The following is a 19755-nucleotide window of genomic DNA, read 5'->3' on the forward strand; positions in this document are numbered from 1 at the left end:
AGTTGGGACAAAGTCCTGACTGAGTGGGTCTGTCACCAAACTCAGGACTGCCCCACTAGAATCAGGACAGTTGGCAGAATGTCCTGCTCTCTCCTACCTGTTCTTCCCGATTTCAATACTTGTTGCTGCCGCTTGTGTCCTAAGCTCAGTTGTGCTTGTCTGGATCCTGGAATGTTGGTTCCCTGCTTGTAAATAGAATAGGTACATGACATATAGAAATATCAGCAATGAGTGAACACAGTAGGCCTCCATGCCTCTATGCAGTCCGAAATTAAATCAAAACAATTCAAGTTTTATTATTAGTGCTCCTTTCCTGTAACCAGCCCGACTGTAAAATAATTTTATTCATCTTTAATAAAAAGATGAAATGCGCGCGAGGGTGTGTGTGTGTGTGTGTGTGTGTGTGTGGGGGGGGCGGGGGGTGGTGTTTGCCGCGAGCGGGGGGGGGGGGGGTGTGTGAAAAAGAAAGTTAATAAAAACATGCACCAGTTTCTTTCCTCCTAGGCGGCAGGGGGCCCTCAGAGAGAGGGGGCCCAGGGCCCCCCTTAATCCGGCTATGGAGCCAGTGTCATGATTGGCATTGGGGGGGATTAAGAAATAAAAGCTGATACCCTTAATGAGGGACTGGACGTGTGAAAATTGGAGAGACATTCAGGTCTGATAAATGTGAGACTGTAGGGAGATGTTCAGGGCAGTCTGGGTAAATAAGAACCTTCAAAAAGATGTTCAGGACTGTCTAGGTAAAGGTGAGCCCATATTGAGAGAAGTCCAGGGCAGTCTGGATAAATGAGAGGCAGTAGAGGGGGACTCAGGGCAGTCTGGATAAATGAGACTTCAATAGACACTAAATATACATTAAACCTTTTGTGTTGTGTTCAGGGTCTAAATAGGTGCGTGTATTTTAACAATTATTATTATATAAGGCTTACAAATATTCCTGCAGCTCCTATCCAAAAATTTTGTGCGCAAATCCACAAGTATAACTTTATATAATTATATACAATAACAAGGAGAGCCTGTAGAGAGACACTCAGGACAGTCTGGATAAATGAGAGCCTGTAGAGAGACATTCAGGACAGTCTGGATAAATGAGATCCAGTAGAGAGACACTCAGGACAGTCTGGATAAATGAGATCCAGTAGAGAGACACTCAGGATAGTCTGGATAAATGAGAGCCTGTAGAGAGACACTCAGGACAGTCTGGATAAATGAGATCCAGTAGAGAGACACTCAGGACAGTCTGGATAAATGAGAGCCTATAGAGAGACACTCAGGACAGTCTGGATAAATGAGATCCAGTAGAGACACACTCAGGACAGTCTGGATAAATGAGAGCCTGTAGAGAGACACTCAGGACAGTCTGGATAAAATAGATCCAGTAGAGACACACTCAGGGCAGTCTGGATAAATGAGATCCAGTAGAGAGACACTCTCAGGACAGTCTGGATAAATGAGAGCCTGTAGAGAGACACTCAGGACAGTCTGGATAAATGATATCCAGTAGAGAGACACTCAGGACAGTCTGGATAAATGAGATCCAGTAGAGAGACACTAAGGACAGTCTGGATAAATGAGATCCAGTAGAGAGACACTCAGGACAGTCTGGATAAATTAGATCCAGTAGAGACACACTCAGGGCAGTCTGGATAAATTAGATCCAGTAGAGAGACACTCTCAGGACAGTCTGGATAAATGAGAGCCTGCAGAGAGACACTCAGGACAGTCTGGATAAATGAGATCCAGTAGAGAGACACTCTCAGGACAGTCTGGATAAATGAGAGCCTGTAGAGAGACACTCAGGACAGTCTGGATAAATGATATCCAGTAGAGAGACACTCAGGACAGTCTGGATAAATGAGATCCAGTAGAAAGACACTCAGGACAGTCTGGATAAATGAGAGCCTGTAGAGAGACGCTCAGGACAGTCTGGATAAATGAGATTCAGTAGAGAGACACTCAGGACAGTCTGGATAAATGAGATCCAGTAGAGAGACACTAAGGACAGTCTGGATAAATGAGATCCAGTAGAGAGACACTCAGGACAGTCTGGATAAATTAGATCCAGTAGAGACACACTCAGGGCAGTCTGGATAAATTAGATCCAGTAGAGAGACACTCTCAGGACAGTCTGGATAAATGAGAGCCTGCAGAGAGACACTCAGGACAGTCTGGATAAATGAGATCCAGTAGAGAGACACTCTCAGGACAGTCTGGATAAATGAGAGCCTGTAGAGAGACACTCAGGACAGTCTGGATAAATGATATCCAGTAGAGAGACACTCAGGACAGTCTGGATAAATGAGATCCAGTAGAAAGACACTCAGGACAGTCTGGATAAATGAGAGCCTGTAGAGAGACGCTCAGGACAGTCTGGATAAATGAGATTCAGTAGAGAGACACTCAGGACAGTCTGGATAAATGAGATCCAGTAGAGAGACACTAAGGACAGTCTGGATAAATGAGATCCAGTAGAGAGACACTCAGGACAGTCTGGATAAATTAGATCCAGTAGAGACACACTCAGGGCAGTCTGGATAAATTAGATCCAGTAGAGAGACACTCTCAGGACAGTCTGGATAAATGAGAGCCTGCAGAGAGACACTCAGGACAGTCTGGATAAATGAGATCCAGTAGAGAGACACTCAGGACAGTCTGGATAAATGAGATCCAGTAGAAAGACACTCAGGACAGTCTGGATAAATGAGAGCCTGTAGAGAGACGCTCAGGACAGTCTGGATAAATGAGATCCAATAGAGAGACATTCAGGACAGTCTGGATAAATGAGATCCAGTAGAGAGACACTCTCAGGACAGTCTGGATAAATGAGAGCCTGTAGAGAGACACTCAGGACAGTCTGGATAAATGAGATCCAGTAGAGAGACACTCAGGACAGTCTGGATAAATGAGATCCAGTAGAGACACACTCAGGGCAGTCTGGATAAATGAGATCCATTAGAGAGACACTCTCAGGACAGTCTGGATAAATGAGAGCCTGTAGAGAGACACTCAGGACAGTCTGGATAAATGAGATCCAGTAGAGACACACTCAGGGCAGTCTGGATAAATGAGATCCAGTAGAGAGACACTCTCAGGACAGTCTGGATAAATGAGAGCCAGTAGAGAGACACTCAGGATAGTCTGGATAAATGAGAGCCTGTAGAGAGACACTCAGGACAGTCTGGATAAATGAGATCCAGTAGAGAGACACTCAGGACAGTCTGGATGAATGAGAATCAGTAGAGACACACTCGGGGCAGTCTAGATAAATGAGATCCAGTAGAGAGACACTCAGGACAGTCTGGATAAATAAGAGCCTGTAGAGAGGCACTCAGGACAGTCTGGATAAATGAGATCCAGTAGAGAGACACTCAGGACAGTCTGGATAAATGAGATCCAGTAGAAAGACACTCAGGACAGTCTGGATAAATGAGAGCCTGTAGAGAGACGCTCAGGACAGTCTGGATAAATGAGATCCAGTAGAGAGACATTCAGGACAGTCTGGATAAATGAGATCCAGTAGAGAGACACTTTTAGGACAGTCTGGATAAATGAGAGCCTGTAGAGAGACACTCAGGACAGTCTGGATAAATGAGATCCAGTAGAGAGACACTCAGGACAGTCTGGATAAATGAGATCCAGTAGAGACACACTCAGGGCAGTCTGGATAAATGAGATCCATTAGAGAGACACTCTCAGGACAGTCTGGATAAATGAGATCCAGTAGAGAGACACTCTCAGGACAGTCTGGATAAATGAGAGCCAGTAGAGAGACACTCAGGATAGTCTGGATAAATGAGAGCCTGTAGAGAGACACTCAGGACAGTCTGGATAAATGAGATCCAGTAGAGAGACACTCAGGACAGTCTGGATGAATGAGAATCAGTAGAGACACACTCGGGGCAGTCTAGATAAATGAGATCCAGTAGATAGACACTCAGGACAGTCTGGATAAATAAGAGCCTGTAGAGAGGCACTCAGGACAGTCTGGATAAATGAGATCCAGTAGAGAGACACTCAGGACAGTCTGGATAAATGAGAGCCTGTAGAGAGGCACTCATGACAGTCTGGATAAATGAGATCCAGTAGAGAGACACTCAGGACAGTCTGGGTAAATGAGATCCAGTAGAGAGACACTCCGGGCAGTCTGGATAAATGAGAGCCTGTAGAGTGACACTCAGGGCAGTCTGGATAAATGAGAGCCTGTAGAGAGACACTCAGGAGAGTCTGGATAAATGAGATCCAGTAGAGAGAAACTCAGGACAGTATGGATAAATGAGATCCAGTAGAGAGACACTCAGGACAGTCTGGATAGTTGAGAGCCTGTAGAGAGACACTCAGGATAGTCTGGATAAATGAGAGCCTGTAGAGAGACACTCAGGACAGTCTGGATAAATGAGCTCCAATAGAGAGACACTCAGGACAGTCTGGGTAAATTAGATCCAGTAGAGAGACATTCAGGACAGTCTGGATAAATGAGATCCAGTAGAGAGAAACTTAGGACAGTCTGGATAAATGAGATCCAGTAGAGAGACATTCAGGACAGTCTGGATAAATGAGATCCTGTAAAGAGACACTCAGGGCAGTCTGGATAAATGAGAGCCTGTAGAGTGACACTCAGGGCAGTCTGGATAAATGAGAGCCTGTGGAGAGACACTCAGGACAGTCTGGATAAATGAGATCCAGTAGAGAGACACTCAGGACAGTCTGGATAATTGAGAGCCTGTACAGAGACACTCAGGACAGTCTGGATAAAAGAGAGCCTGTAGAGAGACACTCAGGACAGTCTGGATAAATGAGATCCAGTAGAGAGACACTCGGGACAGTCTGGATAAATGAGATCCAGTAGAGAGACACTCGGGACAGTCTGGATAAATGAGATCCAGTAGAGAGACACTCGGGACAGTCTGGGTAAATGAGATCCAGTAGAGAGACACTCAGGACAGTCTGGTTAAACGAGATCCAGTAAAGAGACACTCAGGACAGTCTGGATGAATGAGAGCCTGTAGAGAGACACTCAGGACAGTCTGGATAAATGAGATCCAGTAGAGAGACACTCAGGACAGTCTGGATGAATGAGATCCAGTAGAGAGACACTCAGGGCAGTCTGGATAAATGAGAGCCTGTAGAGAGACACTCAGGACAGTCTGGATAAATTAGATCCAATAGAGACACACTCAGGGCAGTCTGGATAAATGAGATCCAGTAGAGAGACACTCTCAGGACAGTCTGGATAAATGAGATCCAGTAGAGAGACACTAAGGACAGTCTGGATAAATGAGATCCAGTAGAGAGACACTCAGGACAGTCTGGATAAATGAGAGCCTGTGGAGAGACACTCAGGACAGTCTGGATAAATTAGATCCAGTAGAGACACACTCAGGGCAGTCTGGATAAATTAGATCCAGTAGAGAGACACTCTCAGGACAGTCTGGATAAATGAGAGCCTGCAGAGAGACACTCAGGACAGTCTGGATAAATGAGATCCAGTAGAGAGACACTCAGGACAGTCTTGATAAATGAGATCCAGTAGAGTGACACTCAGGGCAGTCTGGATAAATGAGAGCCTGTGGAGAGACACTCAGGACAGTCTGGATAAATGAGAGCCTGTAGAGAGACGCTCAGGACAGTCTGGATAAATGAGATTCAGTAGAGAGACACTCAGGACAGTCTGGATAAATGAGATCCAGTAGAGAGACACTAAGGACAGTCTGGATAAATGAGATCCAGTAGAGAGACACTCAGGACAGTCTGGATAAATTAGATCCAGTAGAGACACACTCAGGGCAGTCTGGATAAATTAGATCCAGTAGAGAGACACTCTCAGGACAGTCTGGATAAATGAGAGCCTGCAGAGAGACACTCAGGACAGTCTGGATAAATGAGATCCAGTAGAGAGACACTCAGGACAGTCTGGATAAATGAGATCCAGTAGAAAGACACTCAGGACAGTCTGGATAAATGAGAGCCTGTAGAGAGACGCTCAGGACAGTCTGGATAAATGAGATCCAGTAGAGAGACATTCAGGACAGTCTGGATAAATGAGATCCAGTAGAGAGACACTCTCAGGACAGTCTGGATAAATGAGAGCCTGTAGAGAGACACTCAGGACAGTCTGGATAAATGAGATCCAGTAGAGAGACACTCAGGACAGTCTGGATAAATGAGATCCAGTAGAGACACACTCAGGGCAGTCTGGATAAATGAGATCCATTAGAGAGACACTCTCAGGACAGTCTGGATAAATGAGAGCCTGTAGAGAGACACTCAGGACAGTCTGGATAAATGAGATCCAGTAGAGACACACTCAGGGCAGTCTGGATAAATGAGATCCAGTAGAGAGACACTCTCAGGACAGTCTGGATAAATGAGAGCCAGTAGAGAGACACTCAGGATAGTCTGGATAAATGAGAGCCTGTAGAGAGACACTCAGGACAGTCTGGATAAATGAGATCCAGTAGAGAGACACTCAGGACAGTCTGGATGAATGAGAATCAGTAGAGACACACTCGGGGCAGTCTAGATAAATGAGATCCAGTAGAGAGACACTCAGGACAGTCTGGATAAATAAGAGCCTGTAGAGAGGCACTCAGGACAGTCTGGATAAATGAGATCCAGTAGAGAGACACTCAGGACAGTCTGGATAAATGAGATCCAGTAGAAAGACACTCAGGACAGTCTGGATAAATGAGAGCCTGTAGAGAGACGCTCAGGACAGTCTGGATAAATGAGATCCAGTAGAGAGACATTCAGGACAGTCTGGATAAATGAGATCCAGTAGAGAGACACTTTTAGGACAGTCTGGATAAATGAGATCCAGTAGAGAGACACTCAGGACAGTCTGGATAAATGAGATCCAGTAGAGACACACTCAGGGCAGTCTGGATAAATGAGATCCATTAGAGAGACACTCTCAGGACAGTGTGGATAAATGAGAGCCTGTAGAGAGACACTCAGGACAGTCTGGATAAATGAGATCCAGTAGAGAGACACTCTCAGGACAGTCTGGATAAATGAGAGCCAGTAGAGAGACACTCAGGATAGTCTGGATAAATGAGAGCCTGTAGAGAGACACTCAGGACAGTCTGGATAAATGAGATCCAGTAGAGAGACACTCAGGACAGTCTGGATGAATGAGAATCAGTAGAGACACACTCGGGGCAGTCTAGATAAATGAGATCCAGTAGATAGACACTCAGGACAGTCTGGATAAATAAGAGCCTGTAGAGAGGCACTCAGGACAGTCTGGATAAATGAGATCCAGTAGAGAGACACTCAGGACAGTCTGGATAAATGAGAGCCTGTAGAGAGGCACTCATGACAGTCTGGATAAATGAGATCCAGTAGAGAGACACTCAGGACAGTCTGGGTAAATGAGATCCAGTAGAGAGACACTCCGGGCAGTCTGGATAAATGAGAGCCTGTAGAGTGACACTCAGGGCAGTCTGGATAAATGAGAGCCTGTAGAGAGACACTCAGGAGAGTCTGGATAAATGAGATCCAGTAGAGAGAAACTCAGGATAGTATGGATAAATGAGATCCAGTAGAGAGACACTCAGGACAGTCTGGATAGTTGAGAGCCTGTAGAGAGACACTCAGGATAGTCTGGATAAATGAGTGCCTGTAGAGAGATACTCAGGACAGTCTGGATAAATGAGCTCCAATAGAGAGACACTCAGGACAGTCTGGGTAAATTAGATACAGTAGAGACACACTCAGGGCAGTCTGGATAAATGAGATCCAGTAGGGAGACATTCAGGACAGTCTGGATAAATGAGATCCAGTAGAGAGAAACTTAGGACAGTCTGGATAAATGAGATCCAGTAGAGAGACATTCAGGACAGTCTGGATAAATGAGATCCTGTAAAGAGACACTCAGGGCAGTCTGGATAAATGAGAGCCTGTAGAGTGACACTCAGGGCAGTCTGGATAAATGAGAGCCTGTGGAGAGACACTCAGGACAGTCTGGATAAATGAGATCCAGTAGAGAGACACTCAGGACAGTCTGGATAATTGAGATCCATTAGAGAGACACTCTCAGGACAGTCTGGATAAATGAGAGCCTGTAGAGAGACACTCAGGACAGTCTGGATAAATGAGATCCAGTAGAGACACACTCAGGGCAGTCTGGATAAATGAGATCCAGTAGAGAGACACTCTCAGGACAGTCTGGATAAATGAGAGCCAGTAGAGAGACACTCAGGATAGTCTGGATAAATGAGAGCCTGTAGAGAGACACTCAGGACAGTCTGGATAAATGAGATCCAGTAGAGAGACACTCAGGACAGTCTGGATGAATGAGAATCAGTAGAGACACACTCGGGGCAGTCTAGATAAATGAGATCCAGTAGAGAGACACTCAGGACAGTCTGGATAAATAAGAGCCTGTAGAGAGGCACTCAGGACAGTCTGGATAAATGAGATCCAGTAGAGAGACACTCAGGACAGTCTGGATAAATGAGATCCAGTAGAAAGACACTCAGGACAGTCTGGATAAATGAGAGCCTGTAGAGAGACGCTCAGGACAGTCTGGATAAATGAGATCCAGTAGAGAGACATTCAGGACAGTCTGGATAAATGAGATCCAGTAGAGAGACACTTTTAGGACAGTCTGGATAAATGAGATCCAGTAGAGAGACACTCAGGACAGTCTGGATAAATGAGATCCAGTAGAGACACACTCAGGGCAGTCTGGATAAATGAGATCCATTTGAGAGACACTCTCAGGACAGTGTGGATAAATGAGAGCCTGTAGAGAGACACTCAGGACAGTCTGGATAAATGAGATCCAGTAGAGAGACACTCTCAGGACAGTCTGGATAAATGAGAGCCAGTAGAGAGACACTCAGGATAGTCTGGATAAATGAGAGCCTGTAGAGAGACACTCAGGACAGTCTGGATAAATGAGATCCAGTAGAGAGACACTCAGGACAGTCTGGATGAATGAGAATCAGTAGAGACACACTCGGGGCAGTCTAGATAAATGAGATCCAGTAGATAGACACTCAGGACAGTCTGGATAAATAAGAGCCTGTAGAGAGGCACTCAGGACAGTCTGGATAAATGAGATCCAGTAGAGAGACACTCAGGACAGTCTGGATAAATGAGAGCCTGTAGAGAGGCACTCATGACAGTCTGGATAAATGAGATCCAGTAAAGAGACACTCAGGACAGTCTGGGTAAATGAGATCCAGTAGAGAGACACTCCGGGCAGTCTGGATAAATGAGAGCCTGTAGAGTGACACTCAGGGCAGTCTGGATAAATGAGAGCCTGTAGAGAGACACTCAGGAGAGTCTGGATAAATGAGATCCAGTAGAGAGAAACTCAGGATAGTATGGATAAATGAGATCCAGTAGAGAGACACTCAGGACAGTCTGGATAGTTGAGAGCCTGTAGAGAGACACTCAGGATAGTCTGGATAAATGAGTGCCTGTAGAGAGATACTCAGGACAGTCTGGATAAATGAGCTCCAATAGAGAGACACTCAGGACAGTCTGGGTAAATTAGATACAGTAGAGACACACTCAGGGCAGTCTGGATAAATGAGATCCAGTAGGGAGACATTCAGGACAGTCTGGATAAATGAGATCCAGTAGAGAGAAACTTAGGACAGTCTGGATAAATGAGATCCAGTAGAGAGACATTCAGGACAGTCTGGATAAATGAGATCCTGTAAAGAGACACTCAGGGCAGTCTGGATAAATGAGAGCCTGTAGAGTGACACTCAGGGCAGTCTGGATAAATGAGAGCCTGTGGAGAGACACTCAGGACAGTCTGGATAAATGAGATCCAGTAGAGAGACACTCAGGACAGTCTGGATAATTGAGAGCCTGTACAGAGACACTCAGGACAGTCTGGATAAATGAGATCCAGTAGAGAGACACTCAGGACAGTTTGGATAAATGAGATCCAGTAGAGAGACACTCAGGACAGTCTGGATAAATGAGATCCAGTAGAGAGACACTCAGGATAGTCTGGATAAATGAGAGCCTGTAGAGAGACACTCAGGACAGTCTGGATAAATGAGATCCAGTAGAGAGACACTCAGGACAGTCTGGATGAATGAGAATCAGTAGAGACACACTCGGGGCAGTCTAGATAAATGAGATCCAGTAGAGAGACACTCAGGACAGTCTGGATAAATAAGAGCCTGTCGAGAGGCACTCAGGACAGTCTGGATAAATGAGATCCAGTAGAGAGACACTCAGGACAGTCTGGATAAATGAGAGCCTGTAGAGAGACACTCAGGACAGTCTGGATAAATGAGATCCAGTAGAGAGACACTCAGGGCAGTCTGGATAAATGAGATCCAGTAGAGAGACACTCTCAGGACAGTCTGGATAAATGAGATCCAGTAGAGAGACACTAAGGACAGTCTGGATAAATGAGATCCAGTAGAGAGACACTCAGGACAGTCTGGATAAATTAGATCCAGTAGAGACACACTCAGGGCAGTCTGGATAAATGAGATCCAGTAGAGAGACACTCTCAGGACAGTCTGGATAAATGAGAGCCTGTAGAGAGACACTCAGGACAGTCTGGATAAATGAGAGCCTGTAGAGAGACGCTCAGGACAGTCTGGATAAATGAGATCCAGTAGAGAGACATTCAGGACAGTCTGGATAAATGAGATCCAGTAGAGAGACACTCAGGACAGTCTGGATAAATGAGATCCAGTAGAGAGACACTAAGGACAGTCTGGATAAATGAGATCCAGTAGAGTGACACTCAGGACAGTCTGGATAAATGAGATCCAGTAGAGAGACACTAAGGACAGTCTGGATAAATGAGATCCAGTAGAGTGACACTCAGGACAGTCTGGATAAATGAGATCCAGTAGAGAGACACTCAGGATAGTCTGGATAAATGAGAGCCTGTAGAGAGACACTCAGGACAGTCTGGATAAATGAGATCCAGTAGAGAGACACTCAGGACAGTCTGGATGAATGAGAATCAGTAGAGACACACTCGGGGCAGTCTAGATAAATGAGATCCAGTAGAGAGACACTCAGGACAGTCTGGATAAATGAGAGCCTGTCGAGAGGCACTCAGGACAGTCTGGATAAATGAGATCCAGTAGAGAGACACTCAGGACAGTCTGGATAAATGAGAGCCTGTAGAGAGGCACTCAGGACAGTCTGGATAAATGAGATCCAGTAGAGAGACACTAAGGACAGTCTGGATAAATGAGAGCCTGTAGAGAGACACTCAGGACAGTCTGGATAAATGAGATACAGTAGAAAGACACTCAGGACAGTCTGGATAAATGAGAGCCTGTAGAGAGACGCTCAGGACAGTCTGGATAAATGAGATCCAGTAGAGAGACATTCAGGACAGTCTGGATAAATGAGATCCAGTAGAGAGACACTCAGGACAGTCTGGATAAATGAGATCCAGTAGAGAGACACTAAGGACAGTCTGGATAAATGAGATCCAGTAGAGTGACACTCAGGACAGTCTGGATAAATGAGATCCAGTAGAGAGACACTAAGGACAGTCTGGATAAATGAGATCCAGTAGAGTGACACTCAGGACAGTCTGGATAAATGAGATCCAGTAGAGAGACACTCAGGATAGTCTGGATAAATGAGAGCCTGTAGAGAGACACTCAGGACAGTCTGGATAAATGAGATCCAGTAGAGAGACACTCAGGACAGTCTGGATGAATGAGAATCAGTAGAGACACACTCGGGGCAGTCTAGATAAATGAGATCCAGTAGAGAGACACTCAGGACAGTCTGGATAAATGAGAGTCTGTCGAGAGGCACTCAGGACAGTCTGGATAAATGAGATCCAGTAGAGAGACACTCAGGACAGTCTGGATAAATGAGAGCCTGTAGAGAGGCACTCAGGACAGTCTGGATAAATGAGATCCAGTAGAGAGACACTAAGGACAGTCTGGATAAATGAGAGCCTGTAGAGAGACACTCAGGACAGTCTGGATAAAAGAGAGCCTGTGGAGAGACACTCAGGACAGTCTGGATAAATGAGATCCAAAAGAGAGACACTCAGGACAGTCTGGATAAATTAGATCCAGTAGAGACACACTCAGGGCCGTCTGGATAAATGAGATCCAGTAGAGAGACACTCAGGACAGTCTGGAAAATTGAGAGCCTGTGAAGAGACACTTAGGACAGTCTGGAAAATTGAGAGCCTGTGGAGAGACACTCAGGACAGTCTGGATAAATGAGATCCAGTGGAGAGACACTCAGGACAGTCTGGATAAATGAGAGCCTGTAGAGAGACACGTAGGACAGTCTGGATAAATGAGATCCAGTAGAGAGAGACACTCAGGACAGTCTGGATAAATGAGATCCAGTAGAGAGACACTCAGGACAGTCTGGATAAATGAGAGCTTGTAGAGAGACACTCAGGACAGTCTGGATAAATGAGATCCAGTAGAGAGACACTCAGGACAGTCTGGATAAATGAGATCCAGTAGAGAGACACTCAGGACAGTCTGGATAAATGAGATCCAGTAGAGAGACACTCAGGACAGTCTGTATAAATGAGATCCAGCAAAGAGACACTCAGGACAGTTTGGATAAATTAGAGACTGTAGAGAGACACTCAGGACAGTCTAGATAAATGAGATCTAGTAGAGAGACACTCAGGACAGTCTGGATAAATGAGATCCAGTAGAGAGACACTCAGGACAGTCTGGATAAATGAGAGACTGTAGATAGAGACAGTCTGGATAAAAGATATCCAATAGAGAGACACTCAGGACAGTCTGGGTAAATGAAATCCAGTAGAGAGACACTCGGGACAGTCTGGGTAAATGAGATCCAGTAGAGAGACACTCGGGACAGTCTGAATAAATGAGATCCAGTAGAGAGACACTCGGGACAGTCTGGATAAATGAGATCCAGTAGAGAGACACTCTGGACAGTCTGGGTAAATGAGATCCAGTAGAGAGACACTCAGGACAGTCTGGTTAAACGAGATCCAGTAAAGAGACACACAGGACAGTCTGGATGAATGAGAGCCTGTAGAGAGACACTCAGGGCAATCTGGATAAATGAGAGCCTGTAGAGAGACACTCAGGACAGTCTGGATAAATGAGATCCAGTAGAGAGACACTCAGGACAGTCTGGATGAATGAGATCCAGTAGAGAGACACTCAGGGCAGTCTGGATAAATGAGAGCCTGTAGAGAGACACTCAGGACAGTCTGGATAAATGAGATCCAGTAGAGAGACACTCAGGACAGTCTGGATAAATGAGATCCAGTAGAGAGACATTCAGGACAGTCTGGATAAATGAGATCCAGTAGAGAGACACTCAGGACAGTCCGGATAAATGAGATCCAATAGAGAGACACTCAGGACAGTCTGGATAAATGAGATCCATTAGAGAGACATTCAGGACAGTCTGGATAAATGAGATCCAGTAGAGACACACTCAGGACAGTCTGAATAAATGAGATCCAGTAGAGAGACACTCAGGACAGTCTGGATAAATGAGATCCAGTAGAGAAACACTCAGGACAGTCTGGATAAATGAGAGCCTGTCGAGAAACATTTAGTACAGTCTGGATAAATGAGATCCAGTAGAGAGACACTCAGGACAGTCTGGATAAATGAGATCCAGTAGAGAGACACTCAGGACAGTCTGGATAAATGAGATCCAGTAGAGAGACACTCAGGACAGTCTGTATAAATGAGATCCAGCAAAGAGACACTCAGGACAGTTTGGATAAATTAGAGACTGTAGAGAGACACTCAGGACAGTCTAGATAAATGAGATCTAGTAGAGAGACACTCAGGACAGTCTGGATAAATGAGATCCAGTAGAGAGACACTCAGGACAGTCTGGATAAATGAGAGACTGTAGATAGAGACAGTCTGGATAAAAGATATCCAATAGAGAGACACTCAGGACAGTCTGGGTAAATGAAATCCAGTAGAGAGACACTCGGGACAGTCTGGGTAAATGAGATCCAGTAGAGAGACACTCGGGACAGTCTGAATAAATGAGATCCAGTAGAGAGACACTCGGGACAGTCTGGATAAATGAGATCCAGTAGAGAGACACTCTGGACAGTCTGGGTAAATGAGATCCAGTAGAGAGACACTCAGGACAGTCTGGTTAAACGAGATCCAGTAAAGAGACACACAGGACAGTCTGGATGAATGAGAGCCTGTAGAGAGACACTCAGGGCAATCTGGATAAATGAGAGCCTGTAGAGAGACACTCAGGACAGTCTGGATAAATGAGATCCAGTAGAGAGACACTCAGGACAGTCTGGATGAATGAGATCCAGTAGAGAGACACTCAGGGCAGTCTGGATAAATGAGAGCCTGTAGAGAGACACTCAGGACAGTCTGGATAAATGAGATCCAGTAGAGAGACACTCAGGACAGTCTGGATAAATGAGATCCAGTAGAGAGACATTCAGGACAGTCTGGATAAATGAGATCCAGTAGAGAGACACTCAGGACAGTCCGGATAAATGAGATCCAATAGAGAGACACTCAGGACAGTCTGGATAAATGAGATCCATTAGAGAGACATTCAGGACAGTCTGGATAAATGAGATCCAGTAGAGACACACTCAGGACAGTCTGAATAAATGAGATCCAGTAGAGAGACACTCAGGACAGTCTGGATAAATGAGATCCAGTAGAGAAACACTCAGGACAGTCTGGATAAATGAGAGCCTGTCGAGAAACATTTAGTACAGTCTGGATAAATGAGATCCAGTAGAGAGACACTCAGGACAGTCTGGATAAATGAGATCCAGTAGAGAGACACTCAGGACAGTCTGGATAAATGAGATCCAGTAGAGAGACACTCAGGACAGTCTGGGAAAATGAGAGCCTGTAGAGAGACACTCAGGACAGTCTGGATAAATAAGATCCAGTAGAGACACACTCAGGACAGTCTGGATAAATGATAGCCTGTAGAGAGACACTCAGGACAGTCTGGATAAATGAGATCCAGTAGAGAGACATTCAGGACAGTCTGGATAAATGAGATCCAGTAGAGAGACCCTCAGGACAGTCTGGATAAATGAGATCCAGTAGAGAGACACTCAGGACAGTTTGGATAAATGAGATCCAGTAGAGAGACAATCAGGACAGTCTGGGTAAATGAGATCCAGTAGAGAGACACTCAGGGCAGTCTGGATAAATGAGATCCTGTAAAGAGACACTCAGGGCAGTCTGGATAAATGAGAGCCTGTAGAGTGACACTCAGGGCAGTCTGGATAAATGAGAGCCTGTAGAGGAACATTCAGGACAGTCTGGATAAATGAGATCCAGTAGAGAGACATTCAGGACAGTCTGGGAAAATGAGAGCCTGTAGAGAGACACTCAGGACAGTCTTGTAAATAAGATCCAGTAGAGACACACTCAGGACAGTCTGGATAAATAAGATCCAGTAGAGACACACTCAGGACAGTCTGGATAAATGATAGCCTGTAGAGAGACACTCAGGACAGTCTGGATAAATGAGATCCAGTAGAGAGACATTCAGGACAGTCTGGATAAATGAGATCCAGTAGAGAGACCCTCAGGACAGTCTGGATAAATGAGATCCAGTAGAGAGACACTCAGGACAGTTTGGATAAATGAGATCCAGTAGAGAGACAATCAGGACAGTCTGGGTAAATGAGATCCAGTAGAGAGACACTCAGGGCAGTCTGGATAAATGAGATCCTGTAAAGAGACACTCAGGGCAGTCTGGATAAATGAGAGCCTGTAGAGTGACACTCAGGGCAGTCTGGATAAATGAGAGCCTGTAGAGGAACATTCAGGACAGTCTGGATAAATGAGATCCAGTAGAGAGACATTCAGGACAGTCTGGATATATGAGATCCAGTAGAGAGACACTCAGGCGGTCTGGATAAATGAGAGCCTGTAGAGAGACACTCAGGACAGTCTGGATAAATGAGAGCCTGTAGAGAGACACTCAGGACAGTCTGGATAAATGAGATCCAGTAGAGAGACACTCAGGACAGTCTGGATAAATGAGATCCAGTAGAGAGACACTCAGGACAGTCTGGATAAATGAGATCCAGTAGAGAGACACTCAGGACAGTCTGGATAAATGAGATCCAGTAGAGAGACACTCAGGACAGTCTGGATGAATGAGATCCAGTAGAGAGACACTCAGGGCAGTCTGGATAAATGAGAGCCTGTAGAGAGACACTCAGGACAGTCTGGATAAATGAGATCCAGTAGAGAGACACTCAGGACAGTCTGGATAAATGAGATCCAGTAGAGAGACACTCAGGACAGTCTGGATAAATGAGATCCAGTAGAGAGACATTCAGGACAGTCTGGATAAATGAGATCCAGTAGAGACACACTCAGGACAGTCTGAATAAATGAGATCCAGTAGAGAGACACTCAGGACAGTCTGGATTAATGAGATCCAGTAGAGAAACACTCAGGACAGTCTGGATAAATGAGAGCCTGTAGAGAAACATTTAGTATAGTCTGGATAAATGAGATCCAGTAGAGAGACACTCAGGACAGTCTGGATAAATGAGATCCAGTAGAGAGACACTCAGGACAGTCTGGATAAATGAGATCCAGTAGAGAGACACTCAGGACAGTCTGGATGAATGAGATCCAGTAGAGAGACACTCAGGGCAGTCTGGATAAATGAGAGCCTGTAGAGAGACACTCAGGACAGTCTGGATAAATGAGATCCAGTAGAGAGACACTCAGGACAGTCTGGATAAATGAGATCCATTAGAGAGACATTCAGGACAGTCTGGATAAATGAGATCCAGTAGAGACACACTCAGGACAGTCTGAATAAATGAGATCCAGTAGAGAGACACTCAGGACAGTCTGGATAAATGAGATCCAGTAGAGAAACACTCAGGACAGTCTGGATAAATGAGAGCCTGTAGAGAAACATTTAGTACAGTCTGGATAAATGAGATCCAGTAGAGAGACACTCAGGACAGTCTGTATAAATGAGATCCAGTAGAGAGACACTCAGGACAGTCTGGATAAATGAGATCCAGTAGAGAGACACTCAGGACAGTCTGGGAAAATGAGAGCCTGTAGAGAGACACTCAGGACAGTCTTGTAAATAAGATCCAGTAGAGACACACTCAGGACAGTCTGGATAAATGATAGCCTGTAGAGAGACATTCAGGACAGTCTGGATAAATGAGATCCTGTAGAGAGACATTCAGGACAGTCTGGATAAATGAGATCCAGTAGAGAGACATTCAGGACAGTCTGGATAAATGAGATCCAGTAGAGAGACACTCAGGACAGTCTGGATAAATGAGATCCAGTAGAGAGACACTCAGGACAGTTTGGATAAATGAGATCCAGTAGAGAGACAATCAGGACAGTCTGGGTAAATGAGATCCAGTAGAGAGACACTCAGGGCAGTCTGGATAAATGAGATCCTGTAAAGAGACACTCAGGGCAGTCTGGATAAATGAGAGCCTGTAGAGTGACACTCAGGGCAGTCTGGATAAATGAGAGCCTGTAGAGGGACATTCAGGACAGTCTGGATAAATGAGATCCAGTAGAGAGACATTCAGGACAGTCTGGATATATGAGATCCAGTAGAGAGACACTCAGGCGGTCTGGATAAATGAGATCCTGTAGAGAGACACTCAGGACAGTCTGGATAAATGAGAGCCTGTAGAGAGACACTCAGGACAGTCTGGATAAATGAGATCCAGTAGAGAGACACTCAGGACAGTCTGGATAAATGAGATCCAGTAGAGAGACACTCAGGACAGTCTGGATAAATGAGATCCAGTAGAGAGACATTCAGGACAGTCTGGATAAATGAGATCTAGTAGAGAGACACTCAGGACAGTCTGGATGAATGAGATCCAGTAGAGAGACACTCAGGGCAGTCTGGATAAATGAGAGCCTGTAGAGAGACACTCAGGACAGTCTGGATAAATGAGATCCAGTAGAGAGACACTCAGGACAGTCTGGATAAATGAGATCCAGTAGAGAGACATTCAGGACAGTCTGGATAAATGAGATCCAGTAGAGAGACACTCAGGACAGTCCAGATAAATGAGATCCAATAAAGAGACACTCAGGACAGTCTGGATAAATGAGATCCATTAGAGAGACATTCAGGACAGTCTGGATAAATGAGATCCAGTAGAGACACACTCAGGACAGTCTGAATAAATGAGATCCAGTAGAGAGACACTCAGGACAGTCTGGATTAATGAGATACAGTAGAGAAACACTCAGGACAGTCTGGATAAATGAGATCCAGTAGAGAGACACTCAGGACAGTCTGGGAAAATGAGAGCCTGTAGAGAGACACTCAGGACAGTCTGGATAAATAAGATCCAGTAGAGACACACTCAGGACAGTCTGGATAAATGATAGCCTGTAGAGAGACACTCAGGACAGTCTGGATAAATGAGATCCAGTAGAGAGACATTCAGGACAGTCTGGATAAATGAGATCCAGTAGAGAGTCCCTCAGGACAGTCTGGATAAATGAGATCCAGTAGAGAGACACTCAGGACAGTTTGGATAAATGAGATCCAGTAGAGAGACAATCAGGACAGTCTGGGTAAATGAGATCCAGTAGAGAGACACTCAGGGCAGTCTGGATAAATGAGATCCTGTAAAGAGACACTCAGGGCAGTCTGGATAAATGAGAGCCTGTAGAGTGACACTCAGGGCAGTCTGGATAAATGAGAGCCTGTAGAGAGTCCCTCAGGACAGTCTGGATAAATGAGATCCAGTAGAGAGACACTCAGGACAGTCTGGATAAATGAGATCCAGTAGAGAGACACTCAGGACAGTGTGGATAAATGAGATCCAGTAGAGAGACACTCAGGACAGTCTGGATAAATGAGAGCCTGTAGAGAGGGTAGATTAAAATCTTAGTAGTCTCTTGTAAGTTTGTGGATTTATGGTAAAAAGAAGGTGGAATCAACACTGAAAAGAAGAAAATGGAGTCAATGTGAAGTTTTGCTTGGTCCTTTAAAACTATTATAGATTAAAGGACCAATTACAGAATTAACAAAAGTTGGCTGTAGATATATATATATATATGTAGAGTTAAGAATAAATTCTTGTTTGGTTTTGTTGATAATATTTCAAGATATCTTTGTCTTTTTCTAATGCATTTGATTTACCAAACTCTTCCTGTCAGCCGTTATACAGGACATCTCGCTAAGTTAGCCAAAAAAGTGACTGCTGTGGACTTCATGCAGAACTTTATTGACAAGAACCGTCAGGACAATGGTTATCATGGAAACATCACTTTCCTGCAAGCTGATGTTACTGTTTTGGATTTGCCCAGTCATAGGTGCGTTGCTCTAGAAAACATTTACAGCATTGTGTGTGATATCACTTCCTGTGACATGTCCTATCAGTTCCACTGTAGCACAAAGACATATAAGTGACAACCTGCCAAATAATAGTGAACACATTAACAAAATGATATCTGTTCTTTCTCATCCTTAGTTATGATTTTATCTTCTCTAACTGGCTCTTCATGTACTTGACTGATGCTGAATTAGTGTCTCTGACGCAAAAGATGATGGGATGGCTTAGACCTGGTGGCTATCTCTTCTTCAGAGAGTCCTGCTTCTACCAGTCAGGTGAGTGTAATAATTGAGATATAGATTTATTATCCAGAAACTTGTAATTCAGACAGTTCTGAAAAACAGAAAGATGAAAAAAAGTGAATAATTACTATGACTTGTTATGGTCATACACACAAACAAGCTCATTCGGGCGCTGATTTAGTGTTAGGACTAAATTCAGCTATTTTGTGCAAAATTTACTGGAAA

The 19755-nt window shown here is 44.8% G+C and overlaps 1 protein-coding gene across 4 annotated transcripts in view; it reads left to right on the forward strand.

Moving 5' to 3' along the window:
• The window catches only part of LOC142104163 (uncharacterized), a 40868-nt gene that overhangs the window by 11724 nt on the left and 9389 nt on the right, over positions 1 to 19755 (forward strand). For all 4 annotated transcript variants that reach the window (XM_075188678.1, XM_075188679.1, XM_075188677.1 and 1 more), the window contains 2 exons: positions 19113 to 19268; positions 19427 to 19563. In XM_075188678.1, coding sequence (XP_075044779.1) covers positions 19113 to 19268; positions 19427 to 19563 — 293 coding nt within the window. The remainder of the gene's footprint in view (positions 1 to 19112; positions 19269 to 19426; positions 19564 to 19755) is intronic.

This window comes from Mixophyes fleayi, chromosome 10 (assembly GCF_038048845.1).
Source record: "Mixophyes fleayi isolate aMixFle1 chromosome 10, aMixFle1.hap1, whole genome shotgun sequence".
In the NCBI taxonomy this organism is placed as follows: domain Eukaryota; kingdom Metazoa; phylum Chordata; class Amphibia; order Anura; family Limnodynastidae; genus Mixophyes; species Mixophyes fleayi.